This window comes from Canis lupus, chromosome 34 (assembly GCF_048164855.1).
Source record: "Canis lupus baileyi chromosome 34, mCanLup2.hap1, whole genome shotgun sequence".
In the NCBI taxonomy this organism is placed as follows: domain Eukaryota; kingdom Metazoa; phylum Chordata; class Mammalia; order Carnivora; family Canidae; genus Canis; species Canis lupus.
In genome coordinates this window covers 14,940,717-14,963,518 of record NC_132871.1, presented here as the reverse complement: position 1 = coordinate 14,963,518, position 22,802 = coordinate 14,940,717, and the positions used below count along the sequence as shown (strand labels likewise).

Sequence of the window (22,802 nt, the reverse complement as noted above, 5' to 3'; positions counted from 1 at the left end):
AGATGCTCAGAAGGTGGGGGCAAAGAACCATGAAAGGGAAAAAAATTACTGGAAAAGGCAAAGAGTAGCAAGAATACCATATTCCAGTTACCTATAAACTTCCTATTCAGCAACTATGGTAGGTACTTGCCACATTGTTGTCTGTCATGGCTGCTCTCTCTTTCCGTTGGTAACTGTGTTTTTGGTGTGCCAGAACCTTTTCATTTATCGTGCCTGTTAATCATCAGACAGCAAACACAGATGATACCAGTCAGGTCTGCCCAGCCTAGCCTCCAAGGCCAGCTCCAGGGAAACCTCGTGCACCCTCTGCTGGTCAGCTCCACTCCAGGACAAGAGGGTCTCTGTCCTAAGGAGACCACAAACTAGAGGGATACACTTGTGTTCTCTATGTACCTAATGTCAAGTGAAGAGTTTGGAAACCATTTTCTCAAACTGCCACCTGAAGGAAACCATTCCAGATTAAAACAATGCCTTCCTTCGTTACACAAAAGAAAAACATCATAAAAACTAAAGTGCTGGGCAGCCCGGGTGGCTCAGCGCTTTAGCAGCCTGACCCTGGAGATCCAGGATTGAGTCCCACATCGGGCTCCCTGCATGGAGCCTGCTTCTCCCTCTGCCTGTGTCTCTGCCTCTCTCTCTCTCTGTGTGTGTCTCTTGTGTATAAATAAATAAATAAAATCTTAAAAAAAAAAAAAAAACTAAAGTGCTGTGAGAAGATATACCATCAATGACATGTTAAATTCAAATGATTTCATCTTATTACATAATTAAGTAAGTAAAGGTATGCAATATCTAATCTGACTATAAACTTTCATTAGAGTTTCAGTGTGGTCAAAAACCTGAGAATTACTATAACAGTAATATTTGTACACGTTTTAGGAGTTACAAAAAGCTCGCACCTTCATTTTCACACCTAATCCTTAACAACAGTCCTGTAAGAAGGGAGGAAGGCAGGACAAGCATTTTAGTTATCACCATTTTACAGATGTGGGACATGAGGCTCAAGGACGTTACATGAGTTGCCCTGTTCACACAGCTACAAGACCCCATACCATGTAGGATTCCTGACTCCGAATTCTATATTCTACTCACTCAGTACACCCAAGCTGCTGATGTTTAAGGAGTTTTGTATAGAGTTAGTATGCATTTCAGGCATAGAAGTAAAAGGCATAAAACATGTTTTTATATAATACATTCCATTTTGTTTCAATTGTCACAAAAATTTTAGATGCTGATGCCTAAATCTGAGGGATTTGTACTGTAGGCAGTACTTTGTCCTAAAAAAACATCAGTTTAACAAGGCCAGTGGACATTTTAATATATCTACTGAAAACCAAATAAAATTAACTTCAGAATTTCTATATGTGGCATATAAGTACCCATAAAAAGTAAATCCTGCTAGGCTTTGTAACTTCTACATTCACTCGGTCAATACTATTTATACAACATAAAACTGGGGGTGGCAATCAAGTTCTGGCCCTGCTTTCTCTTGAGTCTTCACAATCTTAATAATTTCTCCCTTATGAAAAAAGTATTATAGATACTGCACTGTTGGAGTGCCAAGCTAAAAATCAGTAAGCTGAAGAAGAAAGATTGAATAAAATTCAGCTATAAACATAACAATCCCCAAAACTAAAGATCAAAACAAAATAGTAATGATAAATAGAATTAGACATTTATATAGCATTTGTTATATGCCAGGCATTACTCTAAGTGCTTTACATATGATAAGTCATTTAGTCCTCCCAAGAACCCATTTAACAGATAAGCAAATGAGGCACAGAGAAGTTAAAGTAATTCCAGTTACTTAGTGTATCCAAGTTGCCATAGTTAGTTATGTTGTGAGGCTGGGATCTGAACCCAGGTAGGCTGGTAACTGAGTTCAACTTAACCACTAAAGCTATGCTGCCTCTATATAGTGGTGTCTACCATATTCCTATTGCATTTTTAAAGCAAACTTTTAATTTTAGAACAGTTTTAGATTTACAGAAGAGTTGCAGATGGTACAGAGCACTCCCATATTCTAATATAGTTTCTTCTTTCTTTCTTTTTTTTTTTAAGAGAGAGAGAAAGCATATGTACATACAAGTTGGGGGCGGGGAGAGGAAGAAGGAGAATCTTAAGCAGGCTCCACACCCAGCACGCAGCCCATCTCGGGGCTTGAGCTCACCACCCTGAGCTCACGACCAGGCACTTCTCTAACATAGTTTCTAACATATTATTAAAATCTCACATTAGCATGGTAATTTGTTACAATTAATAAGCCAATACTACTGCATTATTATAAACCTATAACAATTTATCCAAACTCCCTTCATTTTCATTTGAAGTGTTTTTCTCTCATAGAATTCCATCCAGGGCACCACATTATGTTTAGTGATTAGGTCTCCTTAGGCTCCTCTTTGGCTCTAATAGTTTCTCAGAGTTTCTTTGTTTTTGAAGACCTTGATGATTTTGAGCAATACTGATCGGGTATCCTATAGAATGCCCCTCAATAAAATTTATGAGATATTTTTCTCATGATTAGATTGGAGTTTGGGATTTAGAGGGAAAAAAACCCCATAGAAGTGCCATTCTCAACACATCATACCAAGGGTATCCATGATATGAACATGACTTATCATGGGTTCATGTTAACCTTGATCACCTGGATGAAGTGGTGATTGAAGTTTCTCCACTGTGGAGTTATCCACCCTGACCCCTTTCCACAGTGTATTCTTTAGAAGGAAGTCACTGTGTGCAGCCCACACTTAGGGAGTAGGAAGTTATGCTCCACCTCTTTAAGGGCAGAGTATACACATAAATTATTTGAAATTATTTTGCATAGGAGATTTGTCTCTTCCTCCCCATTTATTCTATCATTTGTTTCTATCAGTATGGACTCATATTTGTTTTAAACTGGGGATTAGAACCCAATACTACTTTATTGCTCAAACTCTTCCTGTTTTGGCCATTAAGAGCTCTTTCTTCTACCATTTCTTTCTATATTTAGCTCCTATATCCTTCTGACATACTCTTGTCATTGTGTTTTTGTTTTTGAGCGCTTCCTTACTTTCTGGTACTTCAAGGTATTGCAGGGTCGTGTTGCATATTCCTTGACCTGGTCCTAGAATTAGCTATTTCTTTAAAGAGTGTTTGTTCCTTTTATTGGGAATAGATGGGGTACTTGGTGTGCTCCTTGCTACTAGATTGCTTGTAGGCCCTGTCAACTAACAAAGGAAGGACATTTATGTGGGTATATTAAACTAGTATAAACATGTCTTTATAAATGTTTCTATATGTATCCATCAATACCTACAGCAAGCTAAAGTTCATACTTTATCAACTAGAGTACAGTGCTTATGTACAGTTCCTATTGCCTCTAGTTTTAGTCTTATTTCAGTTACTTACGTTAGTATCTTTTCCTTGGCCCCTTTCAGTGAGGTTATTGCATACATTTGTAATACAGTTAGATTCTTTTATCAGTCTGCCCTCCATCCTGAACTCTATTTCCCCTTATATATTTTTAAAATTTGCCCATGTCAAGATTTAATCTTTGTGTTGTAGAGCTCTATGGATTTTAACAAATGCAGTGTTATGTATCCACCATTCCAAAATCATGAAATAGATCCATTGTCCCCCAAAAATCCTCTGTGCTATCAAATCAACCCTCTCCCTCCCCTAAACTCCCTTTTGGTTACATTTCCCTAACAGAGAATGTACTCAACATCACTGCTTCTCCTCATTTTCCCTTACAACAAGATGTTCACATTTATAAACTCATGTAATTCTCACTTCAATCCTGAGTATTTCCTCTCACCAGATGATTGAATGAAACTCAGAGAGAATAAGTGGCTTGGTTAAAATCTCACTAACTGGTGGTGTTGGCACTACAAGTTGTGTCTTTTGACTCCTGGTATGATGCTCTTTCTACTACACAACAGTGCTTCCTTGTTTCCAGCTGGTAGGGGGATGGTTATGCATAGAGATAAGAAGAAGAGAAGACAGAAATGGTGGTAGTGATCATATCTTACATTAATGGAAGCTTTTACATTAAAAATATTGAAATGGAAAAAAATAAAAATAAAAATAAAAATATTGAAATGGAATTCTAGTTCTGGTAATTTGAACTGATCACCCCAAAAACCTTTCTGTTGTAAAATACTCCCAAAAGCAGAATACATTGAAATATATATATATATATATATATATATATATATAGTTAAAAATACATCACTGAGACAGCAAGAAAGAAAAATCCTCAGAGACCAAAAGCTAGCTACCAAAAGGTCCAGAAAGCTGAGTGAGAACTAAAGTGACCAGCTGCCCAAATCCCACAATGTATAAAAAAATATATATATCACAAAAACTTACTGAAATAAACTCAACCTAGTTTTAACATTAGAAAATATATTTAAGTAATTGACTACATTATCAGATTTTAAAAAAATTATATTATTACCTTAGCAGATTCAGAGAAAGTAGCTGATGAAATTTAACACCCATTCATGATTAAAAATCAAATATACAAGACTTTTAGCACATATGGAATGGAAGAGAATTTCATTAATTTGATAAAAAGTAGCCACCAAAAACTTACAATGTTATCCTAATAGTGAAATATTAGAAGTATTCTGTTTATAGATATGAATAAAACAATAATGTCCACTATCACTGGTTTTATTCAACACTGCATTTGAGGTCCTGGCCAGCACAGTGAGAAAAGAAAGTATAATAAATGGTAACGTTTGAGAAAGAAGCAACCATGTCATGGTTTCCTGAGGACACGATTATTTACATAGAAAAATCCTCTAAGCCTTACGAATGACTTTTTTTTTTTTTTAAACAAATGACAATTATTACTACTAAAGATAAAGTTTGGCAAGGTTGCTAAATAAAAGACCAATATACAAAAAGAAAATTTGCATTTTTATGTACTAGCAAAAATATAGTTAGAAAATCTAATTTAAAAATTTACCATTTATAACACTGACCAAAAATGTAATATATTTAGGAAGTTTGAAATATGCAAATCCTTCAAGAAAAAAATTATAGAATTTCATTGAAAGACACTACAGATCTAAATAAATGGAGAGACATATGGTCTTCATAAGTAGGATAATTTGATATGGTAAAGATGTTAGTTCTCTTCAAGTTGATATACAGATTTAATGCTATACCAATCAAAATTCCAATAAGGTTTTTTATGGAACTGAAGCTGATTTAAAAAGGTATATGAAAATGCAAATGGCAAAAAAGAATTAAGATACTCCTGAGGAAAAGGAATGAGGTGGAGGAGTGGACCTACCAGCTCTTAAGCCTTACTATGAAAGTGGTCAAGTATTAGCCCAGGAATAGAAATAGAACAAAAGAATAGAATACAGGGCCTAGAAACAGACCTGTGAATGTAAACTTGGTATACAATAGAGTTAGCACTGCAGATCTGTGAGGAAATGAAGGTCCTTCAAAAAATTGGTTCTGGGACAAATGGTTATTCATGTAGAAAAAAAATTAGGGATAATAAATGGCTATTTGTTTAAGCTGCCAAATTTGTGGTTATTAGCAATAGAAAAGAAATACACTCTTTAACATGTATAGCAGGAGACAGGTTTAAGGATGTCTATAGCAATATTTTTGTATTCTTAGAAAGAATAAAAAACTTGAAAGGAAGAAAAACCCAGCCAATAGAAAATGGATAAACTGTAGTAAATTCATACAATGAAATACCATATGGCAGTAAAAATAAATGAAATGAACTACAGGTACTTTGTCAAGTGTAATATTGACCAAAAAAATAGGCAAGTTGTAGAAGAGTACATATATATGTGTGTGTGTGTATATATATATAATATATATATATACATAGTATAATTCAATTTAATGATGTTCAATAACACTCAAAGCCCAACAATATTTTACTTTAAAGAGAAAAGAGGCATCTGGGGACCAGGAGAGGCACAGAGGAGATGTCAAAAGTTGTAGGTAATGTTCTGGGTTTTTTTTTAATAAGTTGATGATAAATATATGGGTATTCACTTTATAATTATTATTTATATATTATGCTACATTATCTATAAGCGTTTTTTAAATAAAATAATTAAAAAATAAGAATAATTTATAAATTTTACTATCAACCTTTAAACCTGTATCTTTCTGGATATTTATTTATTTTTATTTTTTTATTTTTAAAAGATTTTATTTATTTATTCATGAGAGACACAGAGAGAGAGGCAGAGACACAGGCAGAGGGAGAAGCAGGCTCCATGCAGGGAGCCCGATGTGGGACTCGATCCTGGGACTCCAGGATCACGCCCTGGGCTGAAGGCAGGTGCTAAACCACTGAGCCACCCAGGGATCCCCTCTTTCTGGATTTTATATATGCATGAATGTACTTCATGTTCAAATAAATATGAAAATATACAGAGAAAAGGAAACATAAGGACTAAACTTGGGGTCAAAAGCCTCGATAATTTAAAAATAAATTTCCAAAAGTGATTCTCACCTAAACTACACCAATTACTTGTTAACTGGTCTATTTCATTCCTATAGAGAATATCCTTTCACTAGTGATTTTTCCATCACATTACCATGGTCCCACATGCTATGATTCCTGACCCTTCTGGGATCTGATTTTATTTCCCTCTTTCCACATATCCTAACCACAGAACAGATCTTAACATTCCTTAGCATTAATGTCTAAAAAGCTGACATGTACATTTAAATAAAATATAAGTGTTGTTTCATAGCATAAGTAGTTCCTTGTTTATCATTTGTTCTGGGGAGTTTTGGGATGCTTATTTGTGGTTCTTATATTAAGTCTTATCAACTCTATTTCCAAAATATATCCTGAATCTGTTCACTCCTTTCCATTTCTCCTGCTACCATTCCAGTCCAAATACTATCATTGCTTACCTGAACCAACTGAATAATCACCTGTCTCCTTGCTTCCATTCTTGTCTCCCCACAGTACATTCTCCACACTATAGACATAAATATTTTATTACAACACAAATTAGATCATGTCACTCTCCTTCTTCAAATCCTCCTTTGGCTTCCTATGACAACAGATAAAATCCAAAATTCCTTCTAGCCTATCTCTTTAAGTTCATCTCCCTCATGCACATTAAAGAGCCACACTGGCCTGACAGTTTTAGAAAAAACCAAGGTTGTTACTGCCTTATGGACTCAGCATTCAAGCATCTTTCTGCCTGGAGTACTCTAACCTCAGTTCTTTGCAGACTGACTCACCATCATCATTCAGAGCTCAGCTCAAAAGTCCAATCTCCAAGAGGCTTTCCCTGACCACTCTAGCTAAAGCAGAGCTTCCAACCATTCTCTATCAAGCACATCACCTTGTTTTATCTTCTTTACAGTTCTTATCACTGTCTGAATCTTATTTTTAAAATCTATTTATTATCTTCCTCCACATATAGGAACCTTGTCTATCCCATCTACTATTATACCCAATGCCAAAATAGTTCCTAGTGTGACGTACATGAAAATAATTACATGATCTTGTGGTTTTGGGTTCAAATTTGTCTCTGAACAAATGTTCAATTTAATAACCTGAATGCTTTATTTAGTTATACTATGCTTCTTTAAACAAAGTATATGAACAAAAAGCATTTTATTAACTCCTGAATTCACAGCTCTTCTTATCTTTAAAATACCATGGTAGGGGGGCCTGGTAAGCTCAGTCAGTACAGCATACAACTCTTGATCTTGGGGTCATGGGTTCAAGCCCCATGTTGGAAGTACAGATAACTTAAAAAAATAAATTTAAAAAATATTTTAAAAATTCCATGTAAAGATGATTAAGTAATCTGTAAACACATAGGTACAGACTGAAAAAAAAAAAAAAAACACCAAAAAACAATGTTTTATGTCCCAAATTGAGAAGTTATTTTCAAATCCTCTCTGGGATATCTGAGCATGGCATTTTACCTTCAACAAATCGAGAAGATATCTACTTTATGGGTAGAGCTGTTGGGGATTAAAGTTTTTATTTTTTATTTTTATTTTTTAAGATTTTTATTTATTCATGAGACACAGAAGAGAGAGAGGCAGAGACATAGGCAGAGAGAGAGGCAGGCTCCATGCAGGGAGCCTGATGTGGGACTTGATCCCAGGACTCCAGGATCATGCTCTGGGCCAAAGGCAGGCACTTAATTGCTGGGCCACTCAGGAGTCCCAAGATTAAACTTTGTAAAAAGTTATTTCTTCTTATGAACATTGTGGTTTCCTGATGATTTTTTTTCTTGCGGATTTAAAGAATAAAGGGAGACTAAATCTTCATGTAGGTTAAAAGTACTTAGTTGCCAATAATACTGTATACATTGTCCTTAGAATAGTCCATTTATTCAACATACCAATGCATCTTAGTATACAGCCTAAAATGTGGTCACTGCACATGTATATTGAATGAATGAATGCACTACTCTAAAAACGATATATTGGGGGGCACCTGGCCAGCTCAGTCGGTAGAAGATGCAACTCTTGATCTTGGGGTTGTAAGTTCAAGCCCCATGTTGGGTATAGAGCCTACTTTAAAAAAATAAAAACAGTATGTTGGGAAGATAGACAAACAACAATTCTAATACATTGTTGCAACTAATGTATGCAGAGTAACATGTTAGAAGAAACAAGACTGTAATTAAAGTGAAGGGGTCAGGGAAAGTGTCTTGAGTGGAGCTGTGATACCTGGAATGAGTTATGAGATAAACAGATGCGAGAAGGAAAGGAAAGGAGCTACAAAGAAAATTTGAGATGTACAGATATATTGGCTTGAACAAGTGAGCATCATGTCAGAACCACAACAGCAAATGTTAAGGATGGACAAAGAAATAAGGCTGAAAGTACCGGCAAGCTGCAGATAACAGAATCCTTGCAAACTACATTAAGGGATTCAGATTTTGTCTTATAAAGCATTTATTTGTACATGGGATTTGTACACGTAGCCTCAAGGCTATGTTTCTCTTAGAGAAACCTTTTATTTTCAACTTGATAAAAATCAACAAGAACACTCTTTTAAAAGGATATGTGGATCATCTGAATAGCCACCTTTTAACTGACTACTGTCCTAAGATTTCAGTTCACATGTTTGTGTTTAGCCACACTGGCAAACCATTGGTGCCATTTGTCACTGGCACAGGTTAATGAGAAAGAAATGGGAACTACTTCATGTAAATGATGGTGTTTGACAAGTGAAGGTCAAATGAAATCATGACGTATTGAACGAAGGAAAGCTTGGCAATGGTTTAAAGAAAGAAAAGAGGTGTAGGCAGTGAGTAATCTCTACACAAGTACAAAATGGACAGATCTTCTGTAAGGAAGCTATGCTATAGAGGACTGTGAACATTTGCTTTTAGAGCATGTTAGGTCCAGCAAAAAACAGTTTCATTGGTAACAATGAATAAGTATTCATTTGAATTTAGTTGTTTTATAATTGTGCTTCCTTTAACTTATAACTGGGAGTTACGGTTGTGTAAGATATACAACATAAGGAGTTTATATATAGTTTTATATTTGCATGTCTTTAACATACTGAAAATACTTTAAGTTAACAATAGAGAATCCTGGGTATCTACTCAGGCTTGAGAAATTCTGTTCTGGGTGATTGGGAATCACTGAAAGATTTTAATAAGGAAATGACAAATTTGTTCTTTAGAAAAATCACTGGCAGCAGTGTGGAGGGTTAGGAATTGAAAGTACTTTAGTAAGGCAGGAAGAAGGCTACTTAATATAATATTATGATAAAATGGCGGGGCCCTAAGTTTACTTAGGGGATATAGAGAGGAGATGGATAGGAGTTAGAGTCCAAAGGACTTGGTTGTGGGCGAGCAAAGGAGGGGTAACCAGGATGCCTGCCCTCTGGGGGACTTTGTGGTAAGATAAAGACAAACAAGTGAGGATGAAGGGTAATGAGGCTAGAGATGATGCATTTAAAGCCAGCAATGATTTGAATTTCATTTCATCCAAAGAAAATCCAGTTCCCTTTTCTGGGTCCCAGTTTTCTCAGTGACAGCTGCATTCATGAATTACCAAATTAACTATTATAGCGCGCTCTAAAAATACACATAGCACTCCACAGTATGCTGTAAATAAGTCATGAAAAATCAGCAAAAGCCCAGGCCCTGAAGGAAATTCAGCAGGGTTAAAAGAAGATGTGACCTTTTTTTTTTTTTTTTCTGAACGCTTAAAATTGTGACCCAGCGCACACTCACCCCGTATTGTACTCTGCTCTGTACTCTGTCGGTCGGATGTGCTCCCTCCCTTGTCCACGCAGGATCAAGGGGTAGCGGGCCCAGCCCACGCGGGAGATGCAAGGACACCACCTTCAAGGGACACGCAAGGCAGCGGGGCACACCTAGCGCAGCAGCGTAGCGGGAACGTTGACCCTAAAGGCAGGGAGGGGTAGTTGACAAAGTCACCTTTTACGGAGAGGAATCAACGTGGAATATCTTAGTCCAATCAGAATGTAAACATTTGGGATTTTATTACCAAAAGCAGAGGGGACAAAGAAAGAGAAAAAAAAAGGCGAGAGGAAGGAAAATACAATTATTGAGAAACCAGCCTGTGTGTCCCCGCAGGCCACAGAAGGGCAAGCTCTGGAAAAGAGCCTTTCAACACTAGTTTGGTGGGCAGGCCAGCATCTTCCACCACCAACTCAGGGCATCACGTCTATAGACCCAAAATGTCCAACGTGCGACTGAAGGGAAAGCCGCGGGGCGTACCTTTAGCACGGACGCTGCTTTGGGAGGGAGGGGGTCGCACTCGACACGGCCAGGCCCCCCTCCCCCCTCCCCAGAACGAAAGCCGGGAGCCGAGGGGCGTGAGGGTACCGGGGCTGCACGGTTCGCACACCGAACCGAGACCAGGAGGCGGCAGCACAGCGCCCCCGACGTTCTGCCCGGCGCCGCGCGCAGACCCGGAAGAGAGCACCAAGCCGCCCTACTGCGCAGCCTCCGCCCGGCCGGCCGGCGGAGCTCGCGTCCCGCTGCCTGATGGGAGTTGTAGTTCTGGGAACGGGGCAGGCTCCCTCAAAGGGCTCTGGGAACTACACTTCCCGGTGAGGGGAACTGCTCCAGCAGGCCGCGCGTTTGCGGGGGCGTCACACCGCCCGCACCGGGGTACAGGGCTGCAGGGTGTTTGAGGGGCAGGCCGGAAGGGGGTGTCCTTCCCTTCACTCTGCGCTCAGGCGGTGCCGATTCCGCCTTACCTCGCCCCACTGCCGTGCGCTCCCTGCCCGGCGCCCAGTGTCCGCTTATCCTGGGCCCCTCAAGGAGTTGGGGCCTGGAGGTTCGGAGGTAACGGCCGCTGCTTGGCGCGGGAGCGAGGGGCGCCCCCCTCTTGGGCCCAGCCAGCCGCGCACCCGGCCCTCGCCTCCATGGGCCCAGCTCAGAAACCCAACGTGTGCCGCCAGCTCAGTCGCCGGGCGCTGGGCTTCTTCTCGCGGGACGCAGGCGTGGTGCAGAGGACCAACCTGGGCATCCTGAGGGCGCTGGTGTGCCAGGTGACCGCCGGCGGCTGGGAGTGGGGCCCGCTGGGGTGCTGTTTTTCCGCGTTAGAGCCCCCCTCCCTCTTTAAGAAGATGCCATGTCTTGGGCTGGGAAATCCAGGCCCTGAACCTGAGGAATTAGTAAATAGCTATTAATAGAACCGCCAAGTGCTTGGAGTTTTAAGCTTCTTACGTCTTCCTGCAAACCATCTTCCTAAAATTTGGTCCCCCCCCCCCCCCGCTTCAAACGTGAGGCCAAAGCGAGGAAGATACGAACATAATGTTTTAAATGACCTACTTGAGATTGCTTTGAAAACTGTGGGTTTAACTCTCTCCCTTAAAATTGGTGCACGGTAGAGACTTAACGAGTTATTATTCCCTAAACCAAAATTCCTTATGTCTTTCAGGAAAGTACTAAGTTTAAGAATGTGTGGACCACTCATTCTAAGTCACCTATAGCCTATGAGAGAGGAAGAATATATTTTGACAATTACCGGTGCTGTGTCAGCAGGTATCTTTTTGATGAACATTTTTGCTGTAATTGACCTCACTAGTTTTTATCTTAACTAGTTTTCATAGAACCACATGCTATCTCGGTGCATAATGAAATAGGGGAGTGGAAAAAGGAGCTCAAAGTAAGAGTAGATGGTAAAGTGGATGTAATTTTAAAGTCTTGTTAAATCCAAAGATGGAAATTTTATCTTTGCAAATACCAATTTAAAGCGAATTTACTTTATTTTTTATTTTTTAAGATTTTATTTATTTATTCATAGAGACACAGGGAGAGAATGAGAGGCAGAGACACAGGCAGAGGGAGAAGCAGGCTCCATGCAGAGAGCCTGACGTGGGACTCCATCCAGGGTCTCCAGGATCACGCCCTGGGCTGCAGGTGGCGCTAAACCGCTGCGCCACCGGGGCTGCCCAAATGAATTTACTTAAAAAAAATAATAATAATAAAACGAATTTACTTTATAGTGCAGGTGAAATGACAGATTGCTCAGGGTATAGAAGATATCAGAGTCAAGGGAACCAGATATCAATAAGTTAGGTGCTGCTCTAGAGAAAAATTTATGTTTTGTTTTGGAAGTACTTGCCTCTGTTTAAGAGAACATTTCAAACTTAACTTCAAAGAGAATCTCCACATACTCATTACCTAGATTCAAAGGTGATCCAGATTTTGCTGCATTTGTAGCATTTGCCCCATGACCTCCTTTTTCTTGACCTTTCTACTAAGTATTTTTTTTTTAAGATTTTATTTATTTATGAGAAACACACAAAGAGAGAGAGAGGCAGACACACAGGCAGAGGGAGAAGCAGGCTCCATGCAGGGAGCCCGACATGGGACTCGATCCTGGGTCTCTAGGATCAAACCCCGGGCTGAAGGTGATGCTAAACTGCTGAGCCCCCTGGGCTGCCCATCCTTTTGTTCTTTTTTTCTTTCATTCTTTGTCTTCTCTGCTTTTATTTATTTTTTATTTTTTTTCTTCTCTGCTTTTAATTGAACATTTTATATGATTCTATTTTCTATCTACTTTAGCATATCAATTATACTTCTTTTTAGAAATTTTTAATCATTGCCTTAGAACTTCCAAAACATATTTACAACTAATCTAAATCACTTTCAAGGGATGCTCAGAGGTTGAGCATATGCCTTTGGCTCAGGGTGTGATCCTGGGGTCCTGGGATCAAGTCCCACATCCGGTTCCCTGTGAGAAGCCTGCTTCTGTCTCTGCCTATGTCTCTGCCTCTCTCTCTCTCTGTCTCTCATGAATAAATAAATAAATAAAATCTTTAAAAAAAATCAGTTTCAAGTAGCATCATACCTCTACATGGGTAGTGTAGTTACCTTATAATAGAGTATTTCTAATTGCTCCCTCTTGCCTTTTATAATGTTGCTGCCATTCATTTGATCCATAGGCTATATTCACTGAATGCCTTGTTGCTGTTATTATTGTGAACAAATTTTCATCTGTTAAATCAATTAAATATAAGAAAAATAAAGGATTTTATTTTACCTTTATTTATTTTATTTGAGAGAGAGAGTATGTGCACACATGCACATGAGCAGGGGGAAGGGCAAAGGGAAAGGGAGAGATCTCGGGCAGACTCCTTGCTGAGCATGGAGCCAGATTTGGGGCCGGATCCTAAGAGCATGACCTGAGCCACCCAGGTGTCCCTATTTATTCCTTTAAACATTCTTCTTTTTAAAGGTAGACCTATATCATCTTTCTTCCCTTTGAAGAAGGTTTTTGAATATTTCTTGTAAGGCAGATCCACTGACAACACATTCCCTCAATTTTTGTTTGCCTGAGAAAACCTGATTTCTTTTTGACTTTTGAAGGATAACTTCTTGGGATACAAAATTCTAGATTGGTTGGGTATGAAATAATGATTTATAAGAAATATATATTTGGTCATTCAGATGAAGATCTATTTCTCAGATATATTTGGTCTTCATCTACAGTTACTGAAAATGCTTTAAACCCATAAAGGTAAAATAGGTGTTTTGTTATTAATGAAGATAACTTTCTAACCCCACCCAAGAGTAAGGGCTTTTTGCCAGTAGAACCAACCATGTGATTGAGGGGTTGGAACTTTCAGTCCCAACCTCTGACTTCCAGGCAATGGAAGGGAGCTGGAGGTTGAACCAGCCAGTGGCCAGTGACTTAGTCAAACAGAACTATACAGTGAAGCCTCTGTAAAACCACAAGAGGATTGGGTTTAGAGAGCTTCCCATCAAATTAAAAGAAACTAAGGAGGTGGTCATTGGAACCCCAATCTGTATAGCCCATGGATCAGAAACACAGGGGTTTCACAGCCTGGGGGTTTGGTGACTGGCATCTGAAGTGGGGGGGTGGAGGGCAGTCTTGTAGGACTGAATTCTTAACCTATCGAATCCGATGCTATCTCTAGTAGGTAGTGTAAGAATTGAGTTGAGTTCTCGGACATGCTATTGGTGTCTTAGAATTGCTCAGTGTTGTGTGTGGGAGAACCCCCACCCCTCATAATGGAATTGGGTCCAGGAGTCTTAAAAGACTGGGGTGAGGGGCATTGTTTCATCACTTTAAATATTTTACTCCATTCTACTTGCTTGCATGTTTGCTGAAGAGAAGTCCAGTGTAACTCTTATCCTGTTCTTTAGATAAGTTGCTTTTCCCCTCTGGCTTCTTTCAAGATGTTCTCTTTGTTTTTTATTTTCTATAGTATACAGGTTTTCTAATTGTCCTTCAGTTCTAGGATATTGTATTCTGCTTTTATCACTTTTTTGTTCTAGTTTGGGAAGTGTCTATTGACATATCTTCAAGTTTGCCAGTCTTTCCGTGGCTGTGTCTGGTCCACTGATGAGCCCATCAAAGACGTTCTTCATTTGTGTGGAGTTTTGATTTTTAGCGTTTCCTTTTGATTTTGTTTTTAGGTTTTTTTTTTTTTAAGATTTTATTTATTTATTAATGAGAGACACATTGAGAGAGGCAGGCTCCATGCAGGGAGCCCAATGCAGGATTCGATCCTGGGACTCCTGGATCATGCCCTGGGCTGAAGGCAAACACTCAACTGCTGAGCCACCCAGGTGCCCCATGTTTTTAGGGTTTTTAATCTCTCTGCTCAATTATCCATCTGTTCTTATACATTATCCACGTCTTCCTTTAGAGCCCTTAGCATATTAAATATAGTTATTTTAAGTTCCTAATCAGTAATTCTAAAATCTCCACCATATCTAAGTCTGGTTCTGATGACTGCTTTGTCTCTTCAATCTTTGTATTTTGCATTTTAGCATGTCTTGTAATTTTTTGTTGGAAGCTGTATGTGATATAAAAGAAATTGCAGTAAATGGGTCTTTAGAGTGAGATTTTATGTTTATCTGGCTAGAGATTAGGCTGTGTTTTCTGAAACTATAGGTGCCAGAGGCTCAAATTTCCTGTAGTGCCCTTGTTTTTGTTTGCCTGGTACTGACTCAAGTGGCTTGCTCCTGCTAAGCGTGGTTCTTGGTATTCACCTCTCTTTCTAGTTTTGGGGGCAGCAGTTTGCTCTGTAATTCGTAATTCTCAGATAGAACTAAAAACAGTTGTTGATTTTTTTTGTTCAGCTTTTTTCTTGACAGGAGTGTTGACTTCTAAGTTCTTTGCATGTAAGATCAGGAACCAGAAGTTAGAGAAGATAGTTTGAGATTTGTTCTGACCTGAGGAGGGATCCTGCCAGCAATCTTTTTCTGAGTCTGTCTGGCAAATTAGCCAGCCTACACTTTAGCTTGTATGACCAATGAATCTATAAATTTCTTCCCATTTGCCTTTCACCACAACCTCCACTGATTTTGAGAGTGCTCCTAGGCTAAAACTTATCCACACTCTGTTGCAAATGAAAGTTCCTTTAGGAAGAGAATAGTGCTATCTGCTTTATGGCCTACTTCTTTGCCCCAGGCAAAATCTTCAAGCCAAGGGTTTAGAGTTGGTACTGGGGGTGTAGGGGAATCAGTGGCAGGCTCTCTCTGAGGGACTCCCCTATTCTAAAAGCTAAGCATCTAGAGTTGAGGCAGATATTAGCCTCAGATTTTCTTACGTCTCTTACTGTGAAACCACTGCTTTATGAGGTGGGCTAAGGGTAATCAGAGCCAATGTATTCTTAGGCTTGCCATGCCAACGTACAGTTGGGGCTAGGTGGAAGAAGGAAGTCCCATTCTTGACTGCACTTACCCAGGATGCAGCCTCAGCACCAAGCAGCTGGGAGCTACATGAGAAGTGGTATCATGATGGACCCCCAAGAAGGTGGCCCTCTGGAAGCTGAGGATAGAGGGAGTCCTGTGCTCTTGGCCATACAATTGTTGAATAGTTTTCATTTTGGTGAGCTAAAAGTGATAGGGAGTGAGCACATCCTATTTTAAACATCATAGACTCTTACTATTCTTACTGAACTCTAGTAGATTTTTTTTGGATACATGTTTCTTTGCTGTATGCTCTAGGACCATCCCTAGAGACTTTAAATAGTTGTCCTTTTATAGTGTTCACCAGTTTTCCTGGAGAGCATGCCCTCAGGCTATCATGTTGGAAGTGACTATCTGGACATTTCTTTATATGATCATAATGTCACTACCACACCTAACAAAATTAGTAATAATTCCTTGGTATTTAATGGTATTTAATAACTTACCCAATTTAGAGGTATCTGCTTTAATTTAAAAAAAAAGTTAAATCTGAGTAGGTGGCATTGGTTGGTGATCTAATAGTAAATAGCTGGAGTTGTTTACTATGGCATTCAGGGGTGTTATAATTTAGAATCACATATGAGCTTCCTTTCATTCCTGTGAAATTCTATTTGTTTAGACCTTTGAATCAGAAAATCAAAGGTGAATAAAATTGTCACTCTGAAAATTGTTTCTAAATAGTAGTTTAATTTTAAAGTTCAGGGATGCCTCAGTAGCTGAGCAGTTGAGCGTTTGCCTTCAGCTCAGGGCATGATCCTGGAGTCCCGGGATCAAGTCCCACATCGAACTCCATGCATGGAGCCTGCTTCTCCCTCTGCCTATGTCTCTGCCTCTCTCTCTGTGTGTGTGTCTTTCATAAATAAGTAAATAAAATCTTAAAATTTTAAAGTTCATCAGGTAAAAAAAAGGAAAACACCTATGATCATATCTCAGTAGTAATCAGGGAAATAGAAATTAAAGGTAAGAGGCTATTTTTCACATAAAAAATGTAGTGTTCACTACTGGTAGAGGTAAATACTTTTTCAACCTTTCTGAAAGAGAATGAGCAGTTTAAAAAAAAAAACAAAACCCTAAAGGTATTTCATTTTTTACCCACTAATTTTCATCCTGAAATAAAGGGACTCTATCTAATTTTCACTTTACAATATTGGAATAATAGTTTATGAACTCCATGGAATTCAGCAGAGATATTCATAGTAAATATTCAAGGGTAGAGAAAGAATTCAATATGATCCAGTTTTGGAAAATAATCTGCAGGAAAGTATACATATATATAACAAAAAACTGGAAGAAATGAACCAAAATGTTAATAATGGTAATTTTTATAATCTTAGAGTATTATAATCTATTTTATTTTTCATATTTTCAGTGAATTTTATTGTGAATTTTGTGATCAGAAAAAAAATGTTAACATTTAGTTAAGGAAAGCAAAGTAGCAAGCTATATCTTGATATTCCAAATCTCTGAAAGAAAAAAGTCACTTGGCATTGAGCAAACACTGTCTCAGTTATCAAGAAGAATAATCACTCATTTTTCTTTTTTCCCAGTGTTGCATCAGAGCCAAGAAAACTTTATGAAATGCCAAAATGTTCCAAATCAGAAAAAATAGAGGATGCATTATTATGGGAATGCCCAGTGGTAAGATTTGTTTTAGAGTATTTGTTTCCAACACATTTTTAGCCTAAAAGAACTGATTATTCTTAATATATAAAAGAATAAAGCTTAAATATCATAGTGACCCTGACTTTTGAAATGAGTCAAGAAAAAAATTATATTCTTTGCTTATTTTTTCTCATGAAATAATTTCTATTTTAAAAAATTATACATTATTATAAGTGTATTTTAAAAATTTGATGCCATTTGTAAATCTTGAAAACTAGAAAAAGTTATGAACTGGTTAAAAGTTTTATAAGCAATATAAGCTAGTTTAGAGTTATTCTCAACGTTTCTCAATAGTTTAAGAGATCATTCTACCGATTTAAGAGATCATTCTATCAAAATAAAATATTTATTTAGGGTAACAGTTATGTTACATGGTCTTTGAAAGTAGATTCCTCCATGAATCTTGTTAGGAAAGTAATAAGTCAAAAATAAAAAATAAAATAATAAAAAGTAAAATAAAATAATAGGCTAACCTCATTCTAGCAGACAAACCAGCATTGCCCTGGTACGCATTTTTCAGAACACTGTCTTCATAAGATGATAACATCTTATAGTTGCTAGAGGATTTGAAAGAATTGAGTTGTAGACAAAATGAGTTTGGTATTCTGAGCTTAAAAGGTGAAACAAATTTATTTATAGAATTACTTCTCAGAGTCCTGAATAATACTTAGAATAATACTGATGTTCATGGTGATTGTCAAACCATTTCCCAAAACTCTTGATCATACAACTTCCTTTTTTGAGGTATATTTCTACATATTGGTTTTGTATGGGATCAGTGTTTTAAGAACAGCACGTAGGAAATACTGTAGCAAATTATTCAGGTCTTTAATCTTGCTGGTTGTTTTTTTAGAAGAAATAGAACTTACAATATGTGACCAAAAATACTGTTTAAAGGCTAAGAGGCTCTGCTTTGAATTTACTGTTAAAATTCTTTCTCTTTTTAAATACTGTTGTTTTTATATAAAATTATAGTTTTCCAGAACTGCTGCTTTCTTTTTCCCTAGACACTTACTCTTTTTAAAAAGAGACACCTTTTTAAAAATCAGAAAGCTTTAAATTTATATTTTTTTCCATAATTTCTTCTTGAAAGCTGAAAATAACTGTAAAGCCTTTTAACCTATTTTCATTTGTGGGGGGAGGAGGATGACAGATTTCTTAATTGAAAAAAATTTTGAAGATACCCGTGCAAAAACACCAGAAATTTAGAGCAATCCTTGCAAAAATAAAGCTTCTAGTAACCTCTAACTCCTATTCTCACTTCTCTTTAAACATTTTTCATTTGAAGTTAAGCAAGATTTTCCATTAAGAAAAACTAAGAAGCGTATCATATTGTTGTTGACATGTTGATGTGAAACCATGTTTACATCATCACTCTTTCTTTCTTTTTTTTTTTTTTTTATCACTCTTTCTGAGACAATGTGTAAAATACAACTTTTGGTTTAGGAAAATAGCTCAGACCTACTACATATGCTATTTCAAATTCTTCTTTTTTAATAGGCAAGATATAAATAGTGTATTTTTTAAATTTAAAATCTCTAGGAGATGATACTTATATTAGACACCATACAATAAGAATATTTACATCATCACGTGATTTTAGTGTAAGACATCCAGTAGTTAATAAGTTTATACACACAACCAAGAAACAAACACAAAAACCTTGTTTCTTTCCCTAACATTTGAAAGGGAAGACAGATCTTTAAAAGCATGTGTAAAATAACTATGCCTTCATTCTTTTCTATTCATGTTTCAGTCTAAGTGAATACTACATTAATTTCAACTTTCCTATCCTTAACTTTCCTTTTAGAACTTTGTTCTTAAGGACTTCTGGATGGCTCAGTTAGTTGAGCATCTGATTCTTGGTTACAGCCCTTGGGGTTGTGAGATCAAGCCCCAAGTGCGGCTCTGCACTCAGTGATGGGTCAGCTTGGAATTCTCCCTCTGTCCCTCCCTGCTCTGCTCTCGCTCTCTCTCAAATAAATTTTTGAAAAAGAGAGAATTCCCTTTTTATTTTACAAATCAAAGTAGAACTCCTTGTTTCTCTTTCTTTTCCTGCCTTAGACTTCCACCTTGTGGCAGCTGCTCAGTGGCAGGTATGCCCAAGGTAGTATTCCCTCCCTTTTTGGGGGGAGTAATTCATTGGCGACAGAGAATATCTTTAAAACCAGGCCCATCTTCTGTTTTTCTTTGGCTGTCTTGATTCTGCATTCTAGCTTTTAATTTGGAGTTACGGTAGAGCCACAATCATGAAACGATTTGTCATTTTGCCATTTTGACATCTATCAAAAGGGAAAAAAGCCTTGGAATAAAGAAGCAATAAGGAGAGGGGGGACCTGAGCTGAAATCAATAGTTGGACACTTAACCGACTGCGCCACCCTGGTACCCCAAGAAACATCGATTCTAGCAGATGACTTATGCTGTTATACCTGGTTTTAAGAACTGTTATTATTATCATTGTTGAATTTGTTGAATTATTTAATGATAATTAATTCACATTTGTTGAATTATTTAATGATAAATAATAAGTAATAAATTATTTCAGGTACTGTTTAAACGTTTTATGTGAATAAACTCAATAAGTTAATGATGAAAATAATTTCCTACAGTCTCATCTTTCCTTGTCTTAATTCTCTTATTTGTACATTTAATATTCTTTGGTTTACTTATCTATTTCTTTAAAGTTTTAGCTATTTTCTTTGGACATAGATTTCTGCAGATTGTTCATGACTAACCAGTTTCGTTTTTATACCTTCTGTTTTTTAGGGGGAAATACTTCCCAATCCATCAGATTATAAATCTTCACTGATAGCACTGACTGCTCATAATTGGTTATTTCGCATATCAGCAACTACTGGAAAAGTCCTTGAGAAAATATATCTTGCTTCATATTGCAAATTCAGGTATTGTGACTTTATTACTCAAGATTTTATTAAAATATATAAAATATTTATTAAAATATATAAAATATATAAAATAAACAATATATAAAATAAAATTTGAGACTTGTGGCCCAGGAAATTTCAAGCTTTTTTTTTTAAAGTTTCCCATTGTATACCTGGATCTCAATTTATAAACTCATTCTTTCTTTCCTCATGACTACATTTGAAAATCTGCGGACACAGACCCTTTATCGTTTTTTTTTTTTTTGTATCACTCATAAGTAACTAACCTATAATAGATGACAAATATCTCTCCCCTCTTTTTTTAATTCCCATCTGCAAATAGTATTTTATATGTAGGTTGCATTTTATGTTGGTTTTCCTGAAGGCTAGTCTGTTTCAGTTAAATCATTGCCTAGTACAGTCTAAGAACTGTCTTTTGTTTGTTTGTTTGTTTGTTTGTTTTTTTAAGTAATCTCTATACCCGATGTGGGGCTTGAACTCAAGACCCCAAGAACAAGAGTCATTTTCCTGACTGAGCTGAGTGTTCCTAACAACTATTATTTTAACTTAGTAGTTGTATGTGTTTTTATATATGAATATAAATATTTGGAGTGAATATATGCATATAGAATGTGAAAGTAACATTTTTAATGCTTTTTATGATATTAATGTCCATTTTAAAGTAGGAATGGATTTTTTTTCTAAATTTTGAATAGTGTTTGATCAAACACAATTTTTATTCATTGACACTCTAGAAAGATTAAAACTATATTTTAGTAGAAATAGATCCATATAAAGATGTAAAGAGAATTTTTAAGTTGTTTCTTAAAAAAATTATTTTGCTTTTATAATTGAAACAACTAAAGAACTGTTTATGAAATATCTATTATATTTTGATTATAAGGAAACTGACTCAAATGCATAAACTTTCTCTTCATTCTTTTACAAGATACTTGAGCTGGGACACTCCTCAAGAAGTCATTGCAGTCAAGTCAGCTCAAAACAAAGGCTCAGTATTGGCCCGGCAGGTAGACATCTTTAAATATCAATAAATAAATTTTTAAACATCAATAAGGTGAGAAGTTTGTTTCCAGAGAAAATTGTCTGCAAATTTGTTAGGAAAGAACCAATAATCTTGGTTTCTGAAGAATGGATAAAAGTTGCTTACCATAAACTTAAGAAATACCCTTTAAACTACTCTGGAGAAGTACAGCAGATTATTTTACATTCCATAGTGGAAAGAAAGTGACAGAACCTTGTTCTTCAAAGTAAGGGAGCTATCTGTTTCAAGCAGAGAAATCACTCTAACTATTGGTAATTTTTTCTCATTTCTCATAGACATAACAGTGTAATTCTACTTTCAGATGATGTGACCATTATAATTATGTGTCTTTTGTTAGGCTCTTTATTATTAAATTCCAATTTATAATATTCATATTATATTAATATAACAATAAAAGTATAATGACAATATAATTATGTATTATATATGTTAAAAATATATTAATTTATATTATAACATTTTTAATACAGAAAATATGTTTTATTATGCAGTATATAAAATGTTTTTGTTGAACAGTATATAAAATATGTTTTGTTGCTAAGAAATATTTATTGATGGGGTGCTTGGTTGGCTCAGTTGGTTGGGCATCTAGATACCTTTGGCTCAGGTCATAGACTCAGGATCCTGATTGGACCCTGCATTGGGCTCTCTGCTCAGCAAGGAGTCTACTTCTCCCTCTCCCTCCGTGTTCTCTCTCTCTCTCAAATGAATAAATAAAATCTTTTTAAAAATTCCTTAAAAAAAGAGAAATGTTTACTGTTATGTTTATTTTTTTAAATTTTTTTAATTTTTTAAGTAGTCCCTATACCCAGTGTGGAGTCAGACTGAGCCACCCATGTGCCCTCATGTTCTATATTTACTGTTAGAGACTTTTGTGTGTATATACGTGTGTGTTGAAGGGCTGAAGGTTTAATGGACGTATCTTGAACATGTATGCTTTCTTGTTTGAGAAACTTTGCAATGTTCATAAATTGAAAACATCCACATAACTGTATGCTAGGACAGATGGATGTTTTCAA

The 22,802-nt window shown here is 36.9% G+C and overlaps 2 protein-coding genes across 13 annotated transcripts in view; one reads left to right on the top strand and one right to left on the bottom strand.

Moving 5' to 3' along the window:
- Window positions 1-11,416, bottom strand: part of METTL8 (methyltransferase 8, tRNA N3-cytidine) — an 87,665-nt gene extending 76,249 nt beyond the window's left edge. The window contains exons 1-2 of one of the 8 annotated variants that reach the window (XM_072810885.1): window positions 11,198-11,416; window positions 10,203-10,376 (exon numbers count right to left, since the gene is read on the bottom strand). The gene's annotated coding sequence lies outside the window, so the exon portion shown is untranslated. Of the gene's footprint in view, window positions 1-91; window positions 114-6,891; window positions 6,912-10,202; window positions 10,377-10,712; window positions 10,932-11,197 lie in introns of those variants that run through there. The other 7 variants (XM_072810881.1, XM_072810888.1, XM_072810887.1 and 4 more) reach the window with 7 other exon arrangements.
- DCAF17 (DDB1 and CUL4 associated factor 17) overlaps window positions 10,998-22,802 on the top strand; it is a 54,959-nt gene continuing 43,154 nt past the window's right edge. For all 5 annotated transcript variants that reach the window (XM_072810872.1, XM_072810871.1, XM_072810874.1 and 2 more), the window contains exons 1-5: window positions 10,998-11,491; window positions 11,884-11,987; window positions 17,720-17,810; window positions 20,602-20,738; window positions 21,670-21,748. In XM_072810872.1, coding sequence (XP_072666973.1) covers window positions 11,366-11,491; window positions 11,884-11,987; window positions 17,720-17,810; window positions 20,602-20,738; window positions 21,670-21,748 — 537 coding nt within the window. In that variant the 5' untranslated portion in view covers window positions 10,998-11,365. The remainder of the gene's footprint in view (window positions 11,492-11,883; window positions 11,988-17,719; window positions 17,811-20,601; window positions 20,739-21,669; window positions 21,749-22,802) is intronic.